This window comes from Apteryx mantelli, chromosome 3 (assembly GCF_036417845.1).
Source record: "Apteryx mantelli isolate bAptMan1 chromosome 3, bAptMan1.hap1, whole genome shotgun sequence".
Lineage (NCBI taxonomy): Eukaryota > Metazoa > Chordata > Aves > Apterygiformes > Apterygidae > Apteryx > Apteryx mantelli.
In genome coordinates this window covers 112,552,651-112,578,928 of record NC_089980.1, presented here as the reverse complement: position 1 = coordinate 112,578,928, position 26,278 = coordinate 112,552,651, and the positions used below count along the sequence as shown (strand labels likewise).

The following is a 26,278-nucleotide window of genomic DNA, read 5'->3' as shown; positions in this document are numbered from 1 at the left end:
GACTGACTACGTGGAATGTTTTATTGCATTATTGCAAATGTAGGGTTTTTATAATGGTGCATAAATATAAACTAATATGTTCAATAACATATTTCCCTCTGTGAAGATTAGTTTGTGGCACAAGAGAAATAACAGAGTAATATTTTAAAGTGATACATAATTCAACTAGATGAGGCATATGTCTTTGTATTATAAGAGTAAAAAGCATCTTTTGCTGACTGTGGAAACTAATGCCCCTTCATGACCAGGGAGCCAGTTTGTCGCTATCTGAAAGCAGATGGTCTCGATATTTTAGAGGAACCTTAGTGGTTCCTCAGATGATTTGGGCTTCTCATTGCTTACAGAAGATGACAGCACCGGCTGGGGCTTGCTGTGTTCCCCGTCCACCTCAGGCTCCCTTTCCCCAAAACTGTCTAAAGAGTTTGTTGAAAAGGACTGAAAATGGTTGCTCTTTGTGAGGGTAATCTTTAGTTACCCCCCTTGAAGCAGAAGGCTTCTAAGAGTGTAAGAAACCATCTGTATAGAAGAGCTGAATATAAAAGGTATGCAGGCAAACAAAAGGACTCAGTGTTTGCTATTTATCAGTGGACTCAGAGCAGAATGGAAAAGAAAGAGCTATGTCTTTTATCCTAAGGCTAGCTCTCCTGTGTTGTTAAATATTTTTGTCTGATCATGCCATATTTTTGTTAATTGTTTATCTGGTGACAAGCTGCTTCAGAACAGCACTGGACTAAAAATACACTAAAAAGGCAATCCTTTGTAAAGCATCAAGAAACAACTTTCTTGTTTACAGGCAAGCTGTTCAGGTGTCCAGGATGACTTAATGTCTATGTAGCAACACAGAGCATCACACAGAGTGAACGCAGTCTTTGGTAGGTGCCAAAGGGGTATCTGGAACAGTGTATTTTGGGAATCTGCTCTGAATAAGAGGAAGCAACAGTGACTCGGGCAGGAGAAACATGGGACCCAGAAGATCTCAGCTGAGAGAAATGGGGCTGCAGCTGGGACCTTAATCACTTGCGGCTCTTGGGAAGAAATAGTTTTAAGCAAGCTCTGAGAGACAACTAGTGCCATGATAACAGTGGAGGAAATGAGAGGTGAACATGCACATAAACCTGCTGGCAAGAAGCTCAGTTCTCTGACTTTCAGGACGAACACCAAGCCCGGCTTGTTTTCATGCCACCAAATATCTTCTATCTATCCCCAAACAGGGTGACCACATCTGTACCGCCTACTGAGAGGTGCCCTGGCCCACACTATCTTCTGATTTGTCCCTGGCCACTGTGTGCTTGCTGGCCTGGGCCAAAATTGTGCCAGGGAGCATGCTGACTCCAAGTCGGTACTTGAGCTTGTGCCTTAGCAAATTATTTGTATTAGCAAATTGTCTTTAATTTGCTAATAGGGCCATAGCCATGGCAGTGCATTGCTAGAGTAATAATTTAGCAATTATTATTGCTAAATAATAATAATTATTTATAATTTCTCAGTGTTGATGTTGGAAGGCCAAAACCTTTCCTGGCAAATTTGAGTCTTAGCTTGCTTCTTAGCACTGCCAGCTGTGCCATCTGCTAGCAGAGGAAGAGTTCACATTTTTATTTTTGGAGCAAAGATACATACATATATATATATATGTGTGTGTGTGTGTGTGTGTGTGTGTGTGTATGTGTACATATAGCTTGGCAGGTAGCTAATAAAGTGTTTCAGATTCTGGTTGCTGGCTGATATCTGTTGCTATTGGCAGAGTCAGACATAAATGTATGGTTCATTCAGCACCTGAGTGCACAATGTTGTTTAGAAAATGCTTCCTTAAAAGCATGCTTTTGGAAGAGGTTTCCTGCATAAAGAGAGTAGCTTATCCTTGATGATTTCAGGTACCTCAATGGGCTTTTAATTGCTTAGTTACATGATGCGGGGGAGTAAGGCCGCAGGTCCTTTGTCTGCACAATGATGACTTGACAACAACTGCAGCTTTCATTTTATTTTCGTATTTACCTTTGTGTTGAAAGTCAGGAGTCCTTCACTTTTGCAAACTCTTCTCAGAAGTCTTGAAGAGGAAAAAAAAATCATATATTCTGTGGTGATTCATACAAAGAAATAGCCACTAATTCCTGAATATAAGTTGATTAAATGAGCATTGTATCTTTCACTAAGTTGAATAATGTAATCAAAATGTCTCAGTTTTAAATGCAACTTGACGGTCATTACTCTTTTTACAAAATTAATGTCACTTCTTGATTGTTTTTTGTTTTCAGTTGAATACTTTTCCTTTTATTTGATGAGACACATTAAAGGGCCCAAATTTGGAATGAGGGAAGAGGCAAAACACAAAACCAAGGGAAGATATTTTGCTGCCTGGGTGTTGTTATTCCCACGCATGTGGAACATGTTATCCCCATTCCTTCCCATCTCTACCATCTTCCGCTCAGCCCCCTGTCACTGCTCTGCAGTTTCTCTTCCAGGCAGTGGCAAAAGCACAAGACCTGGGTACATTTATTGCCTTTTGTGCCCTCCCCCTCCAACAGGCCCCCCTCTTGCCTTATCCTTGCTGGATGCCTGAAGATTTAATTTCAAGGTAATCCATAATGCAGTTTACATTATACATCCAGCAATCTCAGCTGCATCACTTTACACTTAACTTCATAGTGCTATTTGAAAAACCTCAGTCAGATCACCTGTATTTTTTCCATTACATTTGCAGGTTCACTTTTGCTGTCTGGCTTTTGCTAATGTAAGTTCACTCTGCCACAGCAAGGGGCCATCTTCCCTCCAGCTCTTTCCATGCTGCTTTTTTCCAAAGCCATCTTTGTGCCAGCTCTAGCTGTCAGGTGGCACGTGCAGTCGGCCACAACCGGGCACCAAATTTGCAAAGAAAAAAGTTTTCATCCAGATGGTTGTGCATGATCCACACTGCTGGTGCAAGGAATGGGACAGGAACGTTTGACCAGACTGCTTAAGTTGTATAAGGTCATTTTTGTCCCTCTCCCTTTGTATATAGAATGAGGATATCTTGTGTCTCCTTTGTCCTACACTTAAATCCTCCTAGTGGCATCTCTTTTTTCCAAACAGATTGCTTAGTTGCATTGCACTTGTAAATAGGCAGCATGGTATTATTAAATGTACACTGTCTAAATCTCATAAATATATCTATATCTAATCTATGCATTTGTATACACTGCTGGGTACTGAGTATGGGAAGCTGTGACAGTACCTATTTCTCACTTCCGTTTGGGTGAATTGCCCCGCTGGGCAATAACGACAGCAGGAACTCAGTAGCAATCCTGTTGTTATCTACCAGTTGTGCCAAAAGAGTGCCCACTTTCTGCTGTGTAGCCATGACAGAGAAGAATATAACTGAGTTATTTAAAAGCTTAAATCCAATCATAGACCTTCACAGGACTTCAGTACTTACCAAATTCCAGCAAGAATATGTACTTTTTCCTCCCTTTTCTTTGCTTACCAAACAAGTTGTCTATTTTAAAACCATTCCCTAGCCTCTGTTTAGAGTTTATGCCACAATCCATCATGTCAGAGTTTACTGTAAGAATTCTGAAAATCACAAATGTACCAAATTGACAAGTTAATTGACAATTTTTTGGTTAGCTGGTAGCAAACCAAGAATTAAATAACCATATTTGTCTGAAATGCGGCGTATCACACATCCATGCTGATTAAATTCTATTAAGTTGTACTTTTCCAAAAGTATTCCTAAAGATGCTATCAAAATGTAGTATACAGTAAGTGGTGTTTTCCCCCAGAAGTGCTTTCCCCTAGTATGTTGCTGTCTGGGTATAAGTTAAGGTAACGGCATCACACATTGACCTTCCTTGTTTTGCAGTTAACATTTTGAGGTGTCCAGAATGGAATTTGCAGAGCGTAGGCAGACACATGGCTGTGCATAAAGTGTGACTTGATGAACTTATCAAGATGCAGCTGAGCAGCTAGCAAAAACAGCCAGCAAAAACTATACACAATAGTTTGACGGCTAGTGTCTATTTTTATGTCAGAAACAAACAGATGCCAGTGATGAGGCTGCTGTGCATCAGAACAACTCTTGCCATTTTGGTCCACAATCTATAGTAAAAGCAGTATGACACCTGAATAATTTTGGTGGTGGAACAGGATATTAATAAAATTTAAAAAAATCTAGTCATTATAACCTCACTGGAATTGACTTGTCTAACAAATATTCCACAAATTTTAAAGCTTTTCATTTTATTTCCATCTCTTTTCTCCTGGGTGTGCTATAGGTCAAGACAAAACCTGGTGTCATTCGTCCAGTGCTGGTGAAAGGAAAGAGCACACTGAAAAAGAAGGAGCCCTATCAGCCGAATCCTTTTAAAAAGTACCTTGAAGAAATCAGTGATCAAGATACTGAGCAGGTGAGTGACTCTCACTTTGAAGTATTTTTTAGTCTTTGCTATTTTCTGTAAAGCTGACAGAATAGTCTCGGATCCTTATTTTGCCCTGGTCTCTTGCTTTTGGAAAGTTAATTGTAATGAAAATACATGGCCAGATGATTCACTGAACAGTGTGCACTTAGAGGTACATAAAGCAGCAAGGATCACTTTGCAAAAAAAAATCTTGAACATTGCTGACCTGTGTAAAGTATTATCTCAAAGAAACAATGGGTAAATGGTTCTGTCAGCCTATTCTTATACTGAGGTGTTCGTGTATATTATTGTGAATTAAACCTTAGCCGCAATATGCAATGTGAATGTCCCTATAGGAACTTATTGTTAACCTATACAATATGTTCTGAATCTTCCATCTGAAGGGTAGTAAAATGAAGCCAATAGTCCTCTTGCCAGATACAATATGAATACGATACCTTTCTAATTGAATTTTTCTTACTTCTGTTCCTCTCTAATCACATTAGAGACAGACATTAGCAATGTCTGTCCTCTCTTCTTCCATCTTATAATTGAAATTTTTTAAAAATAGATTTTAGTTTTAGTACTTTTTATTCCTCCTCATAACCATCTGAATTCTACTCTGACTTGCTGTAGGACAGTCTTGGTATTTCTCAAGAGTACTGCGGTGTTATAAACAGGGGAGTATTTATCTGTAGTATCAGGGGGTTCCAGCAACAAGTATGGGAGGCATCAGAAGTAGTTTTCTATAGAATGTAGAGTTTCTGTAAAATATAAACACATATTTTTAACTACTGCTAGTGTTTGCAGCCAGAACTAGTTTTCAGTGGGAGATAAAACACTCAATATCTAATCCTCACTTGTAAGAAAGTTAACATTCCCGGTGCCTTTGTGATAACAACTCATCTAGAGTGCTGAAGATCTTTGTATGTAATACCAGAATATTTCTAGTTGCTCTCTAGATATTAAATTATGTAAATAGCAAGGTTTTTAATTACTGCATTATAAAAAACACCATTTTTTCCCCTTTTAACACTGAATCTTAGCCAGTCATTTTGATCCCAACCATAGAATTATCTTAGTTATATATAAGACTCTACCATGTCTAAAGGCACAGATCTAATATTTGCAGAGAAGAAGACAGAGAATGAAGTTCCGCTGGGTGGGATGAGCTCCTCTGACAGCTCACTGTGCCGCAAAGTGGCAAGCGTGCTCCTGACTCCATCTCTGCTCCTGACAGAAAGGTTTCTTTCTCCTCAGATACTCCCTTCCACTGGTCTGAGTTTTTAGGAGCTAGGCCAACCTCCCAACATAACAGTAAAAAAAAGCCACAAATCAAACCAAAGACTATTTTCTGAGGCTGAGTGAGTGGGCAGGGAAATTTTCCTGAGAGGCTACATGAGCATTTGGACAGGTCAGGGAAAGGGTCCTTCCTGGTTCAGGAAGGTCCAGGAAGGATCAGGAGCAAGATCAGCCCTCTCTGGAGCAGAGGGATGGTAGCTTGGTTCAGACATTTTGTAGACTTTCACCCACTGTCCACTCTTAGGGGCTGAGCATGATGTTGAGCACTTTTTTTTGCTGGTTTTAAAGCCAGGGTCTCCATCCACATGCACTAATAAGGCCATGCATTAATGGATGCATTCAGAAGCTACACCTCAGCTGCTTTAGCTGAATAAAGGTTAGAAAAGTGACCCTTGGGGATAATGCGCTTATGTAGGGAAGAAGGCATGGTCACAATTAGCAAGCAGTTTCAGTCTTTTTAGGCTGATGACCTCTTGTGCAAAGTCAGAGGTTTTCATGCCCTTTTAACTTCCTATAAGAGCAGAAAAAATTGAATAAAAACAAACACAATTTATCTCTGAGCTTTTGAGGTTGACAGTGAATATTTGACTTCAGAGAATATGTGGATTCATAGTGAGATTTTCATGCTTAAACTTACTGAAAACCAGAAATGTCTTCTGACCCCACGCCGCTGTGTTGCTGTTCCCTGGGGCAGAGAGGGGGAGAGAAGCCACGAGTTACTGCCTGAGAAGCTCTCGTCTGGGCAGCCTCAGTGAGGCCCTGCTGTAAAGACTGTAGAAGTTCACACATCCCCTTTATCAGGGCTGGGCATGGATCCCACAAGCTATAATTTTCCTGGTGAAGGTATGATGCTGTTGCCAAACTTTGTACCTTCAGACAAAGACAATGATGCTATTAATGTTATTGCTATTCTCAGAAGCTTTCTGACATTTGAAGCTAATCACGAAGAGCAGTCTAACTTATACCACTTTGGGAAACTTTCAGGACACCAGTTACACGTCCATGGCTGATCCTACCTGCAAGCAGTGCTCCTGCTCTGGGGGAAGCTCAGAGTCGATGACCCCCAGGGAGCCCTCCCAGCCCACCTTTCCATCAGTCCATGGTGTGCATTTTGAGCTGTACACACTTTTTTCTCTTAGGATCCATATTTTAATTCAAAATAGATACATTTTAATAGTGTTGTTTCACTTTTTCAAATCTAGGGTTTATTTTCAAGACTTATAAAATCAGCTCCTGGGTCTACAACTTTCCAGAGCTATTGTACATATCTACAAAACACAGTATTTTGCAGATCTCTAATTTATAATTGTGTATGATATAAATTATTTATGGCATATATTAGTGAAGCACAGATGATGTAATAAAACAGTGAATAATGAGGTTGTTATAACAAAAGCCAAAATTATTTTATATAGAAACTATGAATTAAAATGAATTAAACAAGTAATTCACTGACTTTGCTAGAAGGAAAAATTTATTTCATGATGAATATGTTCAGCTTTGCTTCCTTTATTTAAAGAAACAATTTGATATACTTTAAAGTGCTGATAAATTAATATTTATATCTTAAACCAAGAAATATCATAGATTGCTGTAAAATAATTGTTATTTTTCAGAGATCTGTATTAAGACATCTCTGTTCTGAAAAAGGTGACACTACTTAGGCCTTTATTCAGATGGATTCACTGACTTAACAGAAATTGATTTTGCTAGTGTGAGTAATGGTTATATGATTCTAGTGGCAATCTAATACATTAATGAATAGCCAGATCTGAAAAAAATAATTTACTGAAATACTGATCCTCACAACATATACTTACAAGTTCAGCACTTGCCTGTCAGAGTGGATCCATGGTGCTGATACAAGTTCATTGTGAGTGGAGGAGAATTAGGTATCCACATGAAGATGACACTCTTCTAGCGTGCCTGAAACTCTCTTGATAGGTTTTAGTACCTGTAATAGGGCTGCAGCACAGTCCGTGAAATTGGGCTTAGAGGCCAGACAACAGCTTGAAAACTGTAGTGGTTAACTCTAACCACTGGATTATTAGCATATAAAGACAGTCATTCTTCCCCTTCCCCTGCGCTCAGTAGTTTGCATTTTTGGCTGCCCGCTGGCTAACTTCCAAAGAGTGGGAGGTGTACCCACTAAGACTGCCCAAAAGTCAGGTAAATTGTCTATGAATTAAAACTAGGAGACCTAGCAGTCAGGTTTTCTGCTTTCTGCACAGAGGCTGATGCTAGTCCGTTGGCACTTGGACAGCACTTAGCAGGCATCTATGTAACAGAGGATGACCCTGTTTATACTGTTACTGATTTTCCCTGTTTTCCCTTGGAAATCTTCCCAATGCTGTTAGGAAGATTCATGTTTCTGTTCTCTCTATCTGCATTTCTTTGCTTTCTTTCTAATGGCATTGCTTGAGAGTGCCCTTCCAAAGTCAGGTTGCTGCCTTCCTTCACCCTGGAGGTCTCTTTAGGACAACTCCTTTCAGGTTACACCTTTGAGGATTAGCTGAGATTCCCAATGACATTAGTTTTAGTAACTTCTCTCTTCTGATTTCCCTTAGAGCTCTGCAGTACCTCCCCTCCCTGCCCACCCCCTTGTCTAACACCGAGCACGGGTAACCATGCAGGTGACATAATGATGCAGCCAGCTGCACCCACTGACCTTCAGCTTCCCGCCCTGTGTTGAACACACAGGTATTTGCATGACAGAGAGTATTTGTTTGTTTTCCACTTCACTGGAAACTGCCCCCATGTGGAAGAGGCCATTTTCCTTGTAACAAAAATACTATTTTTTTCTTTAACAGGCAGCTGTTTTCATGCAGATCGTCTGTAGTAACAGTTTTTCATTATTAATCTACATTACCCTTTGCTCTACTTATTTTGAATTATACTCTGCAAAGTGAGAAAATAATATATTGCTTTTCTTTGAATGACCTTTCATATTAGCAGTGTAGAAATGATGTGTGACTATTTTTCCAGGACAAGTTAAAAAGAGATTTATAAATTGGTGAAGATCCTCTGGAAATGATATAGAATTATAGGTAATAGCTAGTTCTTTATATCTGATTTGGTCACACTGTATATAGACTGAGACCAGTGTGCCAATAAAATTTATCTATCAGGGAAAAATCCTATTTTATTTTGACTTTTTTCTCATAATAGCTGGTGTTGTCTTCCTTTTCTTTTCCTAAGGACACATGTAACTTGTAGCACTGCCTATTCAGTGGATATCCCCTATGAAACGTTGTTACAGATAGAGTTTATATTTCCGAGATTCAAAACTGGCATAATTAAGCTTTCCACATTTTTAGATACCCTTAGTGGAGATGATAATTACCCCATCATGAGAAAGAATATTTCTTCCCTTGTGTAGTACATTTCAGTGATGCTCCATATTCGCAAATAGGCTTTAGTTTGTTAGGAAGAGCATCATAAAATAAATCAGAAGTATATACAATTTGTTAACAGCACTGACATGATGGCTTCATGAAAGTTTCCATTTGAAATTGGGGAATTAAATCATAGCAAAACATGATAAAGATGATAAAGAATGCTAGAGAATTCATGCATTTACAAATGTTTATGGACATGCATGTGGATAGGTTCCTTTGTGGTTAAAAATAAGCCACTTCTGGATATGGAAGAGCAAGATAAGAATGAATTAAAGATCTATTTGTTAACCTTGGCATAAAGCCATACGAACAATTTGCCAAATTTTATCACTGATGAAGCTGGGATTCGGGAGTCCAACGAAGAGCTGCAGGAGGACAAGCTGGCGAAGGCTGACTTTCATGAAGTGCCTGTTCCCTGGTACCTCCCAGCTGCTTGCGTCTCCCCAATCCTTTGTTTGCTTGTGCTCTTTCTTTTTGAAGCCTCTGCTCTTCCTGTGGGTAGTGCATTACCCTCTGCTGGAATAATTGCAGCTCTTGCCACAGGTTTTCTGGGTCTCAAGTCCAAAGGCAGAGCAAAGCGAGGAGTGCTCTGGCCGAGACTAAGCTGGCCAAGCTGGTGCGAATCCGGGATGTGTAGACACAGCCTGGCTGAAACCTAAGCAGGAGATTTATGCTGAAAGCTGGATATGCCTGTCTGAATCTACCCCAGATCTTTTAAAAATAAACTGTTTTGAAGGATCTTATCTGATTTGGGTGCAAAGAGCATATGAATAGTGCTTCTTTCTTTCCACATACTCTATTAAGCACTGACAACTTTCAGTAGTAAAATTTGGTGTGTGTGCACCTTCTCCAATTTAACTCTTAAATGTCTGAAAGAACTTGATAGAAACTTGTTAAAAAGCCTGAGATGCTTCACACAATAGACAGTGGAGGCTTTCTTTCGTAGAATGTATTTGTCAGATGCTGTTTTCAGATTGCCTTTACTTCCAATCTACTCTCTCAAAAAGTCTCCCGAAATTTGGCCGTTGTATCCTAGCACAAGATCCTTCTGGGCTTTCCTTTGCCAGCACTGCAACATCAGTTGAGCTGCAGGAGGGAGATGCAGCCCAGTCCAAGGGTCACAGTTTTAATGGGACATTTACAGCAGTTGTGTGTGTGTGTATGTGTGTATCTCTGTAAGTATTAATAGGGAGGTGCCAATAAAAGTGCTCAGTGTAAAGCAATTATATTGGCATGAAGGCAAGGTCCCTTTCCTAGTTAATCATCAAACTCTATAAAATGTAAGCAAGAACCAAGATGAGACTTTTGCTTTCTGTCCAAAGCTTCTTTTCTTACATCCACTAATCAAAGTTTCTGTATACTTTTTTTCTGTAGGAAACTGCTCTCCTCCATCCTCTATATCCAACTAAACTGTTCCCTTCAGCTAGGCCCCCCTTACACCCTGCATACATCTCCCTCACTGACTATCTAACCCCTGGACCTTTTGGTTGCTTCCCTTCCATCCTGTGCAATGTTCAGGGGAGTTCCTGTAGCCCTTACAGCCACAACACTTTGTACAACAAGGTGAGCGCAACGTGTGCTGTAGTTCAAGATTTTTGTCAGGCTTTTATCCTCTTAAATCTCGGCAGCATTCAGGTGGTTCATTAAAGTTCAGTCCCAGCAGGTGCTCTGGGGGGCACATCTCAGACATGCCCAGCACCTCCAGTGGTCCTGGAGATAATATTGCTTTTCCTTCACTCCGCAGTACTTGCGTCAGGGCTTGCTTCTTCCAGACTGCGTGTATATAAAGGCTAGGACAAGGGTCCCACCACTCTTCATTGAAATTGTTTGTTCTTTAAAGGAGAAATAATCTATTTCATCCATCATGCTCAAATCCTTCTAGCATTTACCTATACTAAAGTAATGGACTATATTTACACTTTGTCTTGGGGGAGTTACTGAAGGGAGGCTAAGCTAAGAGAAATATAGCAGAAACTGGACTCTTCCCAGTAGCTTTATCCTGACAAGCAGCTGTCTCTTGTTGATACAAAGGGAATCACACCCTCATTGGCATTTCCATCTCTTTTAAAACAGCAATGAAGCAGTTAGATAAAATCTCTGTAGTCAAAGGTGGGTATGGAAAAAATATGAAGGCGTCTACATGGTAATGTGTGGCTGACAGGGCAAGCTGACAAGTTCTGCAAGGCCTGAACTGGGCCCTTGGTATTAACTGCACTCTTTCCAAAGAGCAGCTCTCATGAGGTCTTTACCTCGAGAGCGCCCTGGTGTGATGTTAGCAGAGCATCTGTTGTGGAGGACCGTAAAAAGAGATGCAGTTTGGACCTTGCCGCTTGTGGCCCTCCCACATCTTCATTTCCTAACACGGAATCTGGTTCCAAATGCTCAAACCAGTATATGCAAGACATAATCCCACTCTGAGAGGTATGGGGCACCTCATCTGGAATGCAACAGGTTAAAACAGAGGCACTAAATGCTGTTTCTTATCATAGCTTCCTCATTAGAGGAAGTGCCAGGGTGATATTTGCATTACTTGCTTCAGGCACATTTGGACCCTAGACTGCTATGGAGAGAAATAGCACCTCCGAGGAGTGATTCAGAACATGTATATTAATCATAGTTAGACTATGAAGAACTGTCTGGGAATTCCTTTCTCTCCCCATTGATTTGAAATGGAATTTAGATTAATAGGCACCTGTAATGGTGTCTGAATTTAGCCCCTACAGTCCTGTGGAATTTACAGAGTCTATGTTACTTATTTATTTATTTATTTGGATGGAAACAAAATTAAAAAAAAAAAACAGCTTTCCATTCTGTCTTTGAGGCATCCTGAACAAAAGTGTCTTTTCACATCTGCTAGACCAGCTTTTCTTCTCAGTTTTAATTTTTGCTAAACTGGGCTGACATGTTTATTTAGGCAGTAACGATTTTATGATCAAGTATTTTTCAGCAAGTGTCCTGGTTCATCGGAGGACATTCACAAGAAGAAACAAACAAACAGATCATATCACTGCATCCAGTCTTTGGAATGAAATTGGGTATTTGCTGTTGGTAATCAAAAAATTGCTAGAAATTCTGTCCTTTCAATCTGCATTGGAAAGAGAATGAGGCAGGGAGAAGTCATCTGAAGATAATCAGCTAAGATAATGTAAACTTTTTTAGTATACCAAATCAACATTTTCTTAAACAGAGATATTCTTGCTGAATAATGACTGAAATAAGGAAATTTTGACACTGCTCTGTTGTTTCATAGCATCGTGCATCCAAAACCCTTCTTTTGGATGCAGGGGCTATAGGGTTGCCCAGCTTCCAGATTTGCATTCCACATTGTGATAATTATGAGGTCCTATTCATCCAGAATTTTTATCTCAAATAAATTTGATTACTCCAATCAATCTGTGTGAGCTTTGCAAATCGATAAATATAGCCACACCTCTTTGACATCACAGGTTCTTGCTTTATTGTACAAATCCAAGAGCTACATCATCTCTTTGATTTCTTTTATTTCCCATATATATCATACTTGGGTCATTTTTTGCTGTCTGCTGTTAGGTAAAGTTCTTCATATGGTTTTCCTGTAAGCTTCATACATTTGTAAGCAGATCCTTTCTATTTTAATTTTGAACTGAGTGTCTTTATTTAAATCTGCAACTTTCCAGGATTGTGTAGCTGCATCCATAGCTCAGAGGTTATTCTCAGTCACTGCAGAGTGCAGTATCCTACCAAAGGAAAGCTCAGAGGATCATTGCATTTTACTTCAGATAATTGTGTACTGGTGTTTTTGAGTGGTTAGGTCATCAGGGAGCTAATCAGGAGACCTGTGCCCTAGATGAGGCCCTAATTCTGAACTGCTGTCTTTTAAGGTCTTTTAAGCAAAAGAGTTCACATCTTTGAGCTTCTGATTCCCTTTCCACCATTATTTCTCTCAATCTGTATGTGAAATAGGCTCCTGACTTTGGTAAAGAGCACATACAAAGATAATGCTTGCGTTTCTGCAGAGACATCCCTAAATTTAGTTAATGTAGCAGGTTCCATTCAGTAAGATTTAGCGTAAACCCATGGGAATCTATGAAGTTAACCATGATTAGTATAAAACATTGAATAATTAGATTTTCTAAAGCAGGATTGGTAAGAACGAGATTGACTTTTGAAAAGAATATCTTTTTTGAGAATTCTTAGTAGGAGTTTGAGTATAATTCATTTTGAGATTGATTGTTTCCTACTGTTTAAAATAATTTTAATTATTTAATCATTTGCAATAATTTTAAAATCTCAGGCAATGAAGATAAGATTAGCTGATATAAAGTGAGACAACTCAGTTATCTTAGGTAGGTAAGATTTTTAAGCATTTCTTGTAGTGCAAGTAAATAAATAATAATAAAATCCTTTGTATTTCTAAATTAATGTCACCTTGTAGGTAGGTGTAGTCCAATACCGTGAGAAACAGAGTCATCAGATAACAGCAATGCATTCTTTTAATAGAAATGGAGTTTTATTTATCTAAGAAGTAAATATTCACCACATAAAATGATTTTTCAAATGTTTCTATATTGGTCTATAGTACTACTATTCTCGCATGACCAGAGGAAGTTTAATTTTGGCCTTATTCACAATATTTAACATTTGAGTCAATATATGTTGATAAAAATCCTGGTCAATATTTGTGTATTATTTCTTCCTATAACCCCATTTTCTGCATCACCCAACTACAGTCTGAGCTATTCATTTTTTTTAAAAAAAATAATTTAGTTTATTAACATATATAGTTGAAGTAACAGAAAACAAAATACAGTAGACACAGCATCAGGTGTTGAAACCTAAAACTGTTCGACCTGCTCTGTAAATGACATAAATAATGAGGACTGGTGTCTTGGGAATTTATGTCTAATCTCTACTAAATTTGGACCATCATTTCTGCAAATTCCCTAGGATTTCCTCCTCTCTACTGCTTACCCCACAGAGTAAGGATTAATGTGTGCTGCGACTTGCTTGCTGTCCCTCCAGCCAGCCAGTACACACATGGTCAATGTCAAGATGGTCAATCTATATATACATATATTAGTCAAATTTATGTAGATCAAAGTAACCAAAGCTTCATCTCAATGAAATATCCAAGAGAATATTAAGGAGGAAGTTAAATTTCTAAATACAGGTATATATTGTATTTTGCTTCATCTTCCACTAGAGGGCAAAACTCACTGTCATAAATTCTTTCTGTCATTTGAAATATGCTGTAAATGCACTGTTCAGAAAGGACAGGATGTTTCCGTGAATGGAATTGTTATGCTTTCCCTGCACATTCACTTGAAAATTACCTTACAAAAGCATTCTTTTATAAATGACTTTTTTGAAAAAACAGAATGATCACCTTTCTGTGTCTCACATTAGGGATGCTAGATATGGTGAGCTTCTAAAATTGGTATCATTTAATTTGTTGGCTCAGAACATAAGAAAATAACAGCTGGCTCCATCCAAAATACTTTATTGAAAAGGATACAAGGGTGTTATTTAGGCAGACTGGACTCAGTGTCAGGTTTTTTTTTTTTTTTGAGCTATCTGGATCTACCTGGATCTTCATAAGCAGGTGCAATTACACAGATGAAACTGAAGGACAAAACTGGCAGGATTTATAGGTTATAAGTGTTCAGACTAATGCCGTCTGTAAGCCGTGCCCTAGATCATTTCACAATGTGGTTTCAGCTTTGATGTGAGGAGGCAACAGGCACCGAGGTGTTGTGTCTGTCCTTCTGGCTGCAGAAGAGTGGGGAAGGCTCTCTCCTGTCCTCTGCAAATAGATTGTTTGCTGAAATATTTGCTTGCTAAATAAAAACATTTTGCTCATTCAAATGAGCTGATTCTGTTCTTGCTAGTCTTGTCATCTCCCTTATTCCCTCCTTCTCCTTCTGCTCCCTGGCATCAGGCATGGAAGATCTTATTTACACTCCTAGATCTTACAAAGCTGTGCCTTTGACACAGCTGTCACTAGTCAAACTATTATGATGGACTTTGAGTATCTGTCTTTTTCTTTTTCTTTTTCTCTTTCTTTTACTCAACTGACCAGTTTAAGCATGCAGGAGTCCTGGACTCCTGTCTTCTGGAATAACGTAGTTACATCACAGTTGAAGTTTATATTACAATTTTATCCCAATCCTTTTGTTTGGGACAAAAAACCTCAGAAAGGTGGACTTGCACTATTGCAGTGATACAGAGCCTGAGATAGTGTTTATCTCCATAGTTAATCCCAAAGCATGTTTCTCTTGGGAATCCCTCCAACCTTTAAACGAGGACTGTGCGCATGGCAGAAGAGCTGCTGAAACCAGCAGACAGCCCAGCAGGAAAGTGTCTTCTGGTGCTTCCTGGGGTTCCCCAGAAGGAAAAAGCACTTCTTTCTCCTGAGAGGGAAAATGAGCCTCTGCTTGCCGTATTGCTTCCTGAGAGAGGAGACAGGCCGCAGGGGTGCATGTTCACTGTGCATACCCTGATGTGCCAAGGAAGCCAGGTTGTCTCTCTCTGAATCTGAGAGATATCCTGTTGTAACCAGCCAGCTGATCTTCTTCTGTGCAGAGTTACTGCACAGTGATGCAAGAAGTCAGGAAAACATGCAGCCTGACAAACGTGCTGCCTTCCAGAGGCATCCATTTTTGCAAGTGTCCATTAGCCTTGTTGAGCCTCTGGAGAGGATCAGCCCTTGATCCTGCTCCTGACAGCCTCCACCTGAAGCATCTACTATGTACCAGATGTTAGGTCAAGGGAAACTTTCACAACTATTTCTGTCCATCAAATCAGTTGCAGAAGCTCTAAAGTGTATGCAGACACAATTATCTTAAGTGTCTGTCAGGGCAAAGAGCATGAGGTTTTGGGAATCTGGTAGTCATTTAGGAGGAAAAAGGAATGAACTGCTCAAGTGAAAAAGGCAGCGGATGAGACAATGTAGCTGTCACAGCTGGCAGCAGGCACTCAGTCCCTATTGACTTTCAAACTACCTTTTCTGTTTCTGTCAGCAAGGGCTGAGCACAGTTCAGATATGTCCCTCCGCAAATATCCCCGTCAGTTAAATATTTAGCGGCAAAGTCTTGAAAATCGATTGGAGGGCATATGCCTTTTCAAAGAGGTATGAAAAGCATTAAAAAATTTTCCATTTCTTTAACCTGATAAGATTTTACTTATATGAATAAAGGTCACAGGACCAGGCTTGCAGAGGACAAGTTTTCTTTAGTGTTCAAATTTGGACTCAGGCCAATTTCATTTGTTTTCTTGCACCTAAATGGAGTCTTGCTAAAATCAGTAAGTGTTGTCATGTTAGAAGGCTCAGCCTTACTTAATATTTTGCAGGTCTGCAGGCTTATATGTATGAAGAATATTTAAAAGTAATCTTTATTATTTTTTAAATGGAATCAGTGATGTTTACCTCACCATCCAATCTCCCACTAGCTGGAGTTTGTATTCTGATTAATAGTAGCATATTGGGAACTGACATTCTGTGAATGCAGCAGCCTGTCAAGGTTGCCATGGAAAAGCACTTCCCCCCCAGACATCATCCCAGCTGCTTTTATTTCTAGAAGAGAGTTTCTTTCTCTCTTTTGATCTTGAATATTTAAATGCTGAATTTCCACATCTGTACTTGTGTAGGTGTATTGTGATTGATCAATCTTTTACTATCTGTGATCCAGAACAATTGCTTTAGTGTTGAAAAGGAAATTGGAAGCAAACAAGGCAGTTTATTAGTGCTCTGCTACAAACTGGACCTCCTAGTTGGCAAAATATTAATTCTTAATAGTGTCATGTCTCCTTTGTATATTATTTTATGGCACTGCTTGGGTTTAGTGAGCTATTTTGATCACATCATGCTTACACAACATTTTTATGACTTTGGACGCAGTTTGGCAGTGCTTGAAGAAAATGCCTCTAGAGTTCTTGCTTAGCACATCTTTAAAAAAAGGTGGTTCTCCCAAAGCACTTCAGAAGGATCATAACTTGATAATCAATTGTTTTCGTCAAGACCACCAAATTAACAACAGAACATGAAGGTAGGTAGCTTAGGCTCAACAGGAGACACAACAGCATGTACCTTACTATCTCAGGTCTTGCACTGCCTGGAAAGAGCTCTGCTACATGCAGAGACAACTCTTCCAAAGGAAAAAAGGAATTGATTACCCTACCGCTCCTTTTGGCCTGGGCAGTTGGGCGATTTTGAGAGCCTTGCTATCTTATTTCCATTAGGAGAAGCTGTTGATCATAAGAGCCAGGTATTTCTTTGGTGTAATTCTGTTCGTTTATAAAACATGCAGACAAAATGTTGTTTTCTTGAACGCAGTAGGAGCAAACCACAGCAGACACTTTCCAAACTTAGAAATCGAAATGTGCTTTCCAGTGAACACTGGGCCCAGAAGTCTGGAGATTTCCTCTGGGAACAATACTTACAGCTGCTTCTTTTGCTTTCTGCCTGCTCGTGTATATAGGCTATCTCTGCTAGGACAGCTTAAACCAATCTCAAACATCAAAAAGTGCCTTAAAATGTTTTTTGTCCATGCTAAAAAGTCTCTAGCTAGTTTAAATCTTGAGTTCAGTGCTTGCGTCTGGTCTTCTAGGAAGATCACATGTAGTGGATTTCAGGCAGATATATTTTTAATATATAAAACAATATCAAATATAACAGAAAATCAAACCCAGCTCATGATTTATCTCTGAACTGTCTTTATCTTAGCCTTCTATATCTTCATATTAATATGTAAACATACATCCTAGAAGAACAACCAAAGGAAACACAGCAGCCCAAATAATACACCACTCCTAACATCGACTTCCAATGTCTCTGACTGTCAGTTTACAAAGGGGATTGTGTGCAGTGCCTGTTGCTGATGGGAGCAGACTTGGCATAGCTTGGAAGTTGTTCCTAATGCTAGGATCCTAATCCACAGAGGTATAACTCCATTTCTATGGGAATCATAAAGCGTAGAAAATAGAAATGTTAAAATTAATCTCTAATAAAAATGCTTTGGTAAATGAATGCTGCAGCCTGGGGAAATGTTGTCTCTTGTAACATAGTAATAAAAATAAAAGACAAAATATTTGAAGAAACCACTCAGATTAAAGATTATTATTAACAAAAAAAGCAGAAATATATTAATGAATGAAAAATGTCAGATGCGATTTGGTGGACAGAAGACTTATGTGGGGGGAAAAAAAAGAGGGATTTCTGTGCTTTTTTGCTGAAGATCTGAGAGTGAACAAAAGATGCAGATTCAAACCCACAAACTCCAAAGGAAAAATTCATAATGTTAGACCTCAATGAACACAATGTTTCTAGAGAATTTCCCATTGCTCTTTTAGATTGCAAATAACTTTTCAGAGGCACTGAGGAAAAGGAAATATTGAAAGTTGATGAACCTTTGAAAACTCTGTATTTCAAGGGACAAATTGGTGCGATTAGAATTCACTTAACTTTTATTGCAAGTATTGATATGATGTATACTCTGAAATATGGCCTTAATTAACTCTACTTCCAGCTGTGTTAAAAAATGTATAAAATACAATTAGTTTTGGTCAAATTCCAAGTATGTACTTACAGCTTGATTTAAAGAAAACAGTATTTACCTATATTACAGAGATGTTCAAGGCATGAGGGATTTTTTTTTTTTTGGGTGGAGGGATAAACTATTTTGAAATTTGACGAAGAAGTCGTATGTTATAAACTATAAATTATAATACTAACTTTCTCTTTTTGCTGTTTAAACACTGGCTCTTATTTTAGTAGTTAGGCAGAATGTAATCTCAATACAAATGTTAAGTTATAGTAGGTGACAGTTATATATGAATATTCATGAAGAACCAGAATCATTAGAATCTTACTCAGAAAACAGGGCTCATTCTGTTTTGCAACTAAGCCGGGAAGAAAATGTGTGGAGGAGAGTTCAGCTCTGAAAGCTAAATCCATTTCACACTCCCACCTGGAATTTGAGAGCAATTAGTTCTAAAGTTCTTGGATAGTTATGAGTCAATGAGCAGGGCAGCACCCTGGGGCAGGGAGGCTTAGGTCTCTTCTGAGCAGTGACTCATTTCCTGTGAGTACATTAGTAAGTTGTGTGTGGTCAATATGCTGAGAAAGACTTGAAATTTTTGCATTGTTGGAAATTCTGAAATGTTTGTTTTCTTTCCAATATGGATGAAAATTTGAAAACATTTTAAATACTCTTGAAATCAAAATGTACCATTTTGGTTATATGAAGTAACCCAAAGCAGATACTTCCAATCTGTTTGATTAGAAGATGTTTGTCTCCTCTCCTGCCTTACCCCATTTGTGTGCAGTGTAGGATTCTCATGCCTCAAGTCTTTCTTACAGGTCTGGTACCCTGCCTGGCCACCATCCCCCATAAACACCTTTAGTGGCATAAGTTCTATGAGGATCTACAGAGCTCAGTTAGCCTACAGCAGAAAATAGGGGCTCTTACCATGATTTCCACAAAACAGAAGACTGCTAGTGAAATGCAGTTTAATATTTTACTGAAGTCATCCAAAATGAAACATTTTGGGGATCAGAAAATACAGTGTACCAGTTATGGGCAGAATTTCCTACAATTAAACTTTTCATTTTAATTTTCTAAGTAACTAATTAGAGAATATAAGAGAAATCAAAATGTTTTGCAGATTTTTTTTTTCTCTTACCAATATTTTTCATTGGAAAATCGTTTTGGCAGAAAATCCCCAGTCAGTTCCCTCTTGGTATAGCCTTGCATGAGGAGCAAAACCCAGCCTGGGGAAGGGTAGTCCGAGGAAAACTGATGTACTGCTAGGTCTGTGTATCTCAACCAACTTCCCACCAATGCCACTTACCTTTGAGATAAGGAATCCTTACTGAAAAGCCTTGTAACTCCTGCAAACCCTAGTGTGCAGATATAAATATTTTGTCACATCTCCTTCTGGTGGGCATTGTCCTGTGAGAAAATGAGAGGGAATAATGTCTGTGTGGGGATTATCCATCTTGTACAGGTAATTATCAATGCCTGGAGAGAGTTTTGAAATCTTCAGGTTAAAATTGCACAGAAACAGTAGTGTATAATAAGGGTCTGCGAGTCAGACAGTATGTTCTATTGCTGAAGGCACAATTCAGATTTCTGCTGTGATCATTTATACATTATATTTCATTTTATTGCAAGATGAAAGGTGCAAAAGAATTGGGTGCTTAACTGACTGAATCTTTGAAGTTGATTTTATAGTGTGTCATTTCAGAGAGACTACATATGTCATAATTATAAACTGTCTGTTTCCATTTTATATTTTTTCTCTCTTTAGTTGGAGGTAGTTCTTGTTCCGCTGCTGTAGGTGTTTTACCATTTATACCCTAGCTTTCATGTGCTTATATTTGGAAAAAGCAGTTAGCTATAAAATGGTTTTATACAAAAAGTTTGCTTGCTATGCCTGTATAAATAAATACTTTTAGTCTTTGACTAATGAAAAATTAGTATTTTTTTCCTATCATAGGAGGAATGACTCTATGTTTCATAACAGTCTAGAGTACCTCATTCATTTTCAAAGTGGATTAAAGACTTAATGAAGTTTGTCAAAAGAATAGTATATGCATGAATGTTCTCTTATTACTATAGTTGAAACATTGTTATTTCTTCTGTACATTATCTCTCACTGGTTGCAAAGAGTTTTAAACCTGTGTCTTAATTAGCAAAGGTTTCAGACCCTCTGGAGAGTGACTTAGACTTGAGAAAAAGTTTTACATTGAGAACACTTCAGAAAGCTTTATATTAATTCAGAGGCAGCTGTGATTCACAGCACAATAAAGATAAACTGACCTTTTAAAGGCAAATATGTCTTTCTGATTACTCTGCAGAGCTAAATGAACAAAGGTCTAACTAAGATGTTATATAACCATCTCTTTTCTGAGCCTTGGATGAAACTGTAAGAGGATGTTTAGGCCAAGTAGATAATTACCCTTTGAACTTGCATGTTGTGAATACTTATGTATTGTCAGCATATTCTGCCACCTCCAGTACAATTTTTCACAGCCACAAATATGGATTTGCCTAGTTTATTCTTTCACTGTCTTAGAAATAGTGAAGAAAATGTTACATTACCAGAAAACTAGGCAAGATTTGGAAAAACTAAGAATAAGTAATTAACCTTATAAGAGTAATGCCAAATTCTATAACTGGCAAAGAAACAGGAATAGAAATTACAAAAACAATATGTCCTCATCTTCAACCATAAGCAGACACAGTCCTTTTAAATTTGTAGAAAAAACTTAGGGCTTCTTACCAGCTGCTTTGACTTGAGGAGGGAGGGCTGCCAGTGCCAGTGCTTGATGAGGTCTCACAAAGACAACTCATCAGTACATAGTACATAGTCTAATAACTTGCATTCACGCTTCAGATCTTGCAGACACAGGCACATTCCTGTGCATCTCTGAGGGGTAATAACCAGTCACACAGTGTCTAGTAAGGAACTGTTAATCCCACCTCGTTCTTCCTATTTTGCATTTCTGGCATTTTTAAGCAGATTACTCTGTGGCTGATTGAAAATCTTTGCAGAGAGATGACCTTCATACTCTGGGAATCTTTTCCCTTTGTTTAAGTGCCTAAGTTCTGCTGTGATTCAGGTACGAGGCTGAGTTTAATGGTTTAGGCTAAAAGCTCTGTTAAGTGTCCTCTGAACACCCTGAGCTGAGCACAGTGCCCAGAGAACAGCAGGCAGATGATGATGCCCTCCTTTAACACTTGCCCAGGCAGTGAGAGACCTGGGTTTAATGCCCTTCTTAGCCTGCAGTGGTTCAAACTTCTCCCTTTCTTCCAAGAGGGTTAGGCCCTTACCTGCTGAGCTACAGAAGGCAAGTGGACTGAGACAGCGTTTTCCATCCTGCTTGTGGGACAGGAGTAGTGTGCACTTAAGAATACAAAAATCATATTTATAAAGAAAAACCAGGGAGGAAGGAATAAGAACCTGTAGCTCCTATTGGTTAAGCTGTGGAAGGGCAGGCATGGGGCCTCTTCCTCAGCAAGAGTTACACGTCAGAGTATTTTGTTGTTTGATTAAAATAATTCATGGAAGAGGCCTTCATGTTCTCAGCTGAATGCCCAGGTCAAGTTGCTCAGCTCCTGCACAGCTGCTCAGAGGCAGAGCTCTGAGATTGCAGGAAAAAAAGACAGCCTCCATTTCGGGACCTGTAGGACTAAGCATTATTTCAGCAGGAGTGCGGTACTGGGCTTATGTACTCTATATTCACAAAAGTACTACTTAAAGTCTTCTGTAAATCTAGCCAGAAGTGACTTTGTTATGCATGTCACTGCAAAATCAGGTCTCCAAATACCCAACTAGTAGACTGTACAGAGTCTTATATGACAATTCTTGAGGGCTTTTACATGAGAAAAGCCTTGTGAAAGCAGACTTCAGAAGACTGTATATTGTTCAGTTTTTCCTCCCATCTTAAGCTTGTATTGACTTTTTTCTGTCATTAGTCAGTTAAGTCCTTGTTTGCCTCTCACTTGCCTTCTTTCAATTAAGCCTCACAAAGTAATCAGTATTAGGAGTGTCTGTCCAAAAAATAGAGATAATTTTCCCTCTCTATGAAGACTGTTATACATGATGGTATTTGTGGCTCTTTAGTATGAAAATAAGCTACTACCAAAATAAAGGAAGCAAAGTAACGTCTTGGACAAAAAAGATCATTATTTTTGTCAGGCCTAGGGAGGGACTTGAGACCTCATATTCAAGAAACAAGGTAAGGCAGAATCAAGACTTGGAGAGACATTTCAGGTGGATGTAGTAGACAATGAGTACCAGGAAGAAAGGCCAGGACCAGGTAACACAGTAAAAGCACATTTTTCATTGATTGGCTCTGTATGCAATCTGGGAAAAACAGTTGTTGCCTTCTCAGGTATCTACCTGACCAGTGAGCTATTCCTTCTTACAAGAGGTGAACAGTTCTTCTCAGAGAGCTTAGAAAGTAAGCAGAAAATGATTAATATATTATCTCTTCTCTTTGTGATTAACCTTTATTGCTCTTCCTGGAAAACAGCTATGCCATATTCTAGTGAGACAAAAAGTAATTCATTTCTATAGTTCATTTCCATGAAATAACCTTGTCAAGATGTCCCTGGGTATTGCTAGAACTTTGTGACTCATGGAGGATCGCCAAGCCTCAGCAGCTGCAGGATGCTGGGTTGGGGTATGAGGCATTTATCTTTCACAGAGGCTGTAAAACACCTCCTGTACTTGTTGTGATGGGCTGGGCCGCTGCAGCAAGGTGATGCAGGGTCTGTGGGCTGCACTGGTGGCTATGCTGGCTCCTTCCAGCCTTCTCTTTCCACAGCTCTAAAATACCAAAACCCCAATATTTTCAGAGGCATTTACTCTAAAAGATGATGTCTCTATTTCAGTTTGAATATTAAAACCTCACAACCTATGATCTTAACATTGTCTACTTAAGCTCTGGCTTATCTATTTGCCCGTGTTGTGATTAAAACCTTGTTGAAATTGGTGTGGTTCATCAGTTGAGTCACATCCATCAAACTTCCTTACTCAGATGCAAATCATATAATACTAAAAACACTGGAAAATCACCAAGATGTAAAACTCGTTTCTACACATACTAATTACTATTATATAGCATTTTTTAGTTAAATGGTTGTATGATTTATGTCTCTGAAATTTAAGATTAAGGAGAACTCTTTTGGGGGGATTTAAGAAGACAGAAATTCAAAGTGGTGGAAATATGACTACAATTTTAAATAACTTGAGGCACATTGTCTCCTATATGTGTATATAGGCTGTGATTTTCACTTTACGTTGCAGTGATTTTGATTTGAGATGTTTCCTTCAAATTAGTAAATGATTTCTTCTTCCTTCACTCTTTTTATTTTGGGTATATGATAAAACAGAAAACAGGCCATGCTTTGAAATAGATTTTCATACAGAAAAAGACTAGTAAGGGTGCAAATCCTGTTGAAAGCAAATAGGAAGTCATTGACTCACTATCCTTTGCACAGCTGGGGGTATTGGCTTTTGTTATTAAACCTCATGATATTTTATACTGAAATTGAACTGACAACTGATTTTTTTCTTGTTTTTAACCTCATGCTCTCTCCAACCTGTGACATCTTGGCTCGGCAGCCCAGTCATCCCATAGTGCCTATTCCAGAAAACGAAACACTCAGCTCTGAGGAGGTAATCAGTTGACATTGAAAGGGTATAAGCATTTGCATGCCAGCTAACTTTGTCTTTTATTTACATAGCATGTGTAGTGTTGATGAACAAAAATGTACTGAGCTCCCAGATCTGCTTTTGGTCTAGTGCATGGACTAGATAAGCATTAATTATTCTTAAAGACTAATGAACAAAAAAACCAGTGTTGTTTTGGAAACTGTGCAGTTTGCATGAATTTGAGGAAACACTAATGTTGCACAGTTCAGTTTTCTGGTATGTGCTTTCTGAAATATTTGGGATATTAACAGATGGTATTCGGTAATTATACAGTTAGCCTCATTTAAATCACATATTCCACAATTTGCAGCAACTAGTATAGCTTCTATCTGAACTACCAGGCACAACAACTACCAGAAGGACATAAGCTAATAAGTTACTGAGAATTTCATAAAGGACTATCGAAAAAACATAAGACAACACACATGGAGATACAGCATTTGCCCAGCATCAAAATTCAGTATCAGTTTTATTTGACTTTGAAGATAGATCGAATCTTCTTGAAGTTTAAATTCAGTGGCCAATTTCCTACATCTTTTACATCTCTAAGTTCTGGGACCAAAATGGTTACTGTCCTAGATAATTCACTCAGTAAGAGCTAAAGCTATTTGCTACATGTTACTAATTTTCTCTTGAGACAGAGCATATAAAAATTAAAAAGGTTCTGCTAGCACAGACAAGTCTTCTTTATTATAGGGTCATGAAGATAAATTTGAATTGTTGCCTCAGTGTTGAAATAAGCATATGTAATTCAATTAACTATCATTTTCTTTATGGTAGGCTTTGAAATGTAATAGAAAATCTTTAGTTAAAGTACATTTTTCAGCATTATTTTAGAAATTCACATAAAAAAGCATAACTTACTACCAATAATAGCAGTATGTGTTCTGTTACAACAGAAGAATGAATTTTTATTACTGAGACCTCCATATGTTATCAGGCACATTCTCATATTATTTCACAAGTTTTTAGATGGGTTTAAAAATAGGAACTTTTATGAATGATAATTACATATCCATTAACACAGCTTATTTTTTGTTTATCATTTTAAAATGATATTCTAGTCTAGCTAAAAGCAGGAAAATGAGTATTTAAATAAATGGGTGCTTGCCAATAACTAGTAGCAAATGTGTGACTTGTTGTTTTGAAAAATACTCAGTGAGTTTTGAGAGAAAGACTTTCACATGTTGGAAGCAGAGGGTTTGCCTGACTTTTGAGTTTGTTGGCAGACCCTGTCAGTATATCCTTAAAGTTTATCTTGGTTTCCGCTGAAAAAAGCTTACAAAAAAAGAGTAGACATCTGATTTTCCAGTGGATCAGTGGACTGCTCTTCTGCACTAGGAGCATATGAGATATGAACATGGCCTCTTATTTTCATGCATATCCCCAAGCCTTTATGGGCAGGGAGTCAATGACTCAGAGCTAGTTAATCTCTCTTTTTGTGTGAATCTTCACCCCAGACTTTTGCTCCCCTGCCTTCTTCCTTGCCGTTGACTTTTCTACTTATTTGCAATGGCACAACTGAAACACAGGAAATTTCACCTGAACACAAGAAAACCCTTCTTCACTGTGAGGGTGACAGAACACTGGAACAGGTTGCCCAGAGAGGTTGTCGCATCTCCATCCTTGGAGATATTAAAGACCCAGCGGAACGGGATCCTGTGCAATGTGCTCTAGGTGACCCTGCTTGAGCAGGGTTGTTGGACCAGATGATCTCCAGAGGTCCCTTCCACAGAATCACAGAATCACAGAATGGTTGAGGTTGGAAGGGACCTCTGGAGATCATCTGGTCCAACTCCCCTGCTCAAGCAGGGTCACCTACAGCACATTGCACAGGATCGCGTCCAGGTGGGTTTTGAATATCTCCAGAGAAGGAGACTCCACAACCTCTCTGGGCAACCTGTTCCAGTGCTCTGTCACCCTCACAGTGAAGAAGTTTTTCCTCATGTTCAGATGGAACTGTCTGTGTTTCAGTTTGTGCCCGTTGCCTCGCATCCTGCCACTGGG

The 26,278-nt window shown here is 38.8% G+C and overlaps 1 protein-coding gene across 1 annotated transcript in view; it reads left to right on the top strand.

The window, feature by feature from the left end:
• The window catches only part of MLIP (muscular LMNA interacting protein), a 70,937-nt gene extending 44,975 nt beyond the window's left edge, over nucleotides 1-25,962 (top strand). The window contains 4 exon segments of the mRNA XM_067294600.1: nucleotides 4,254-4,379; nucleotides 10,445-10,633; nucleotides 24,182-24,235; nucleotides 25,732-25,962. Coding sequence (XP_067150701.1) covers nucleotides 4,254-4,379; nucleotides 10,445-10,633; nucleotides 24,182-24,235; nucleotides 25,732-25,962 — 600 coding nt within the window.
• The last annotated feature ends 316 nt before the right edge of the window (nucleotides 25,963-26,278 follow it).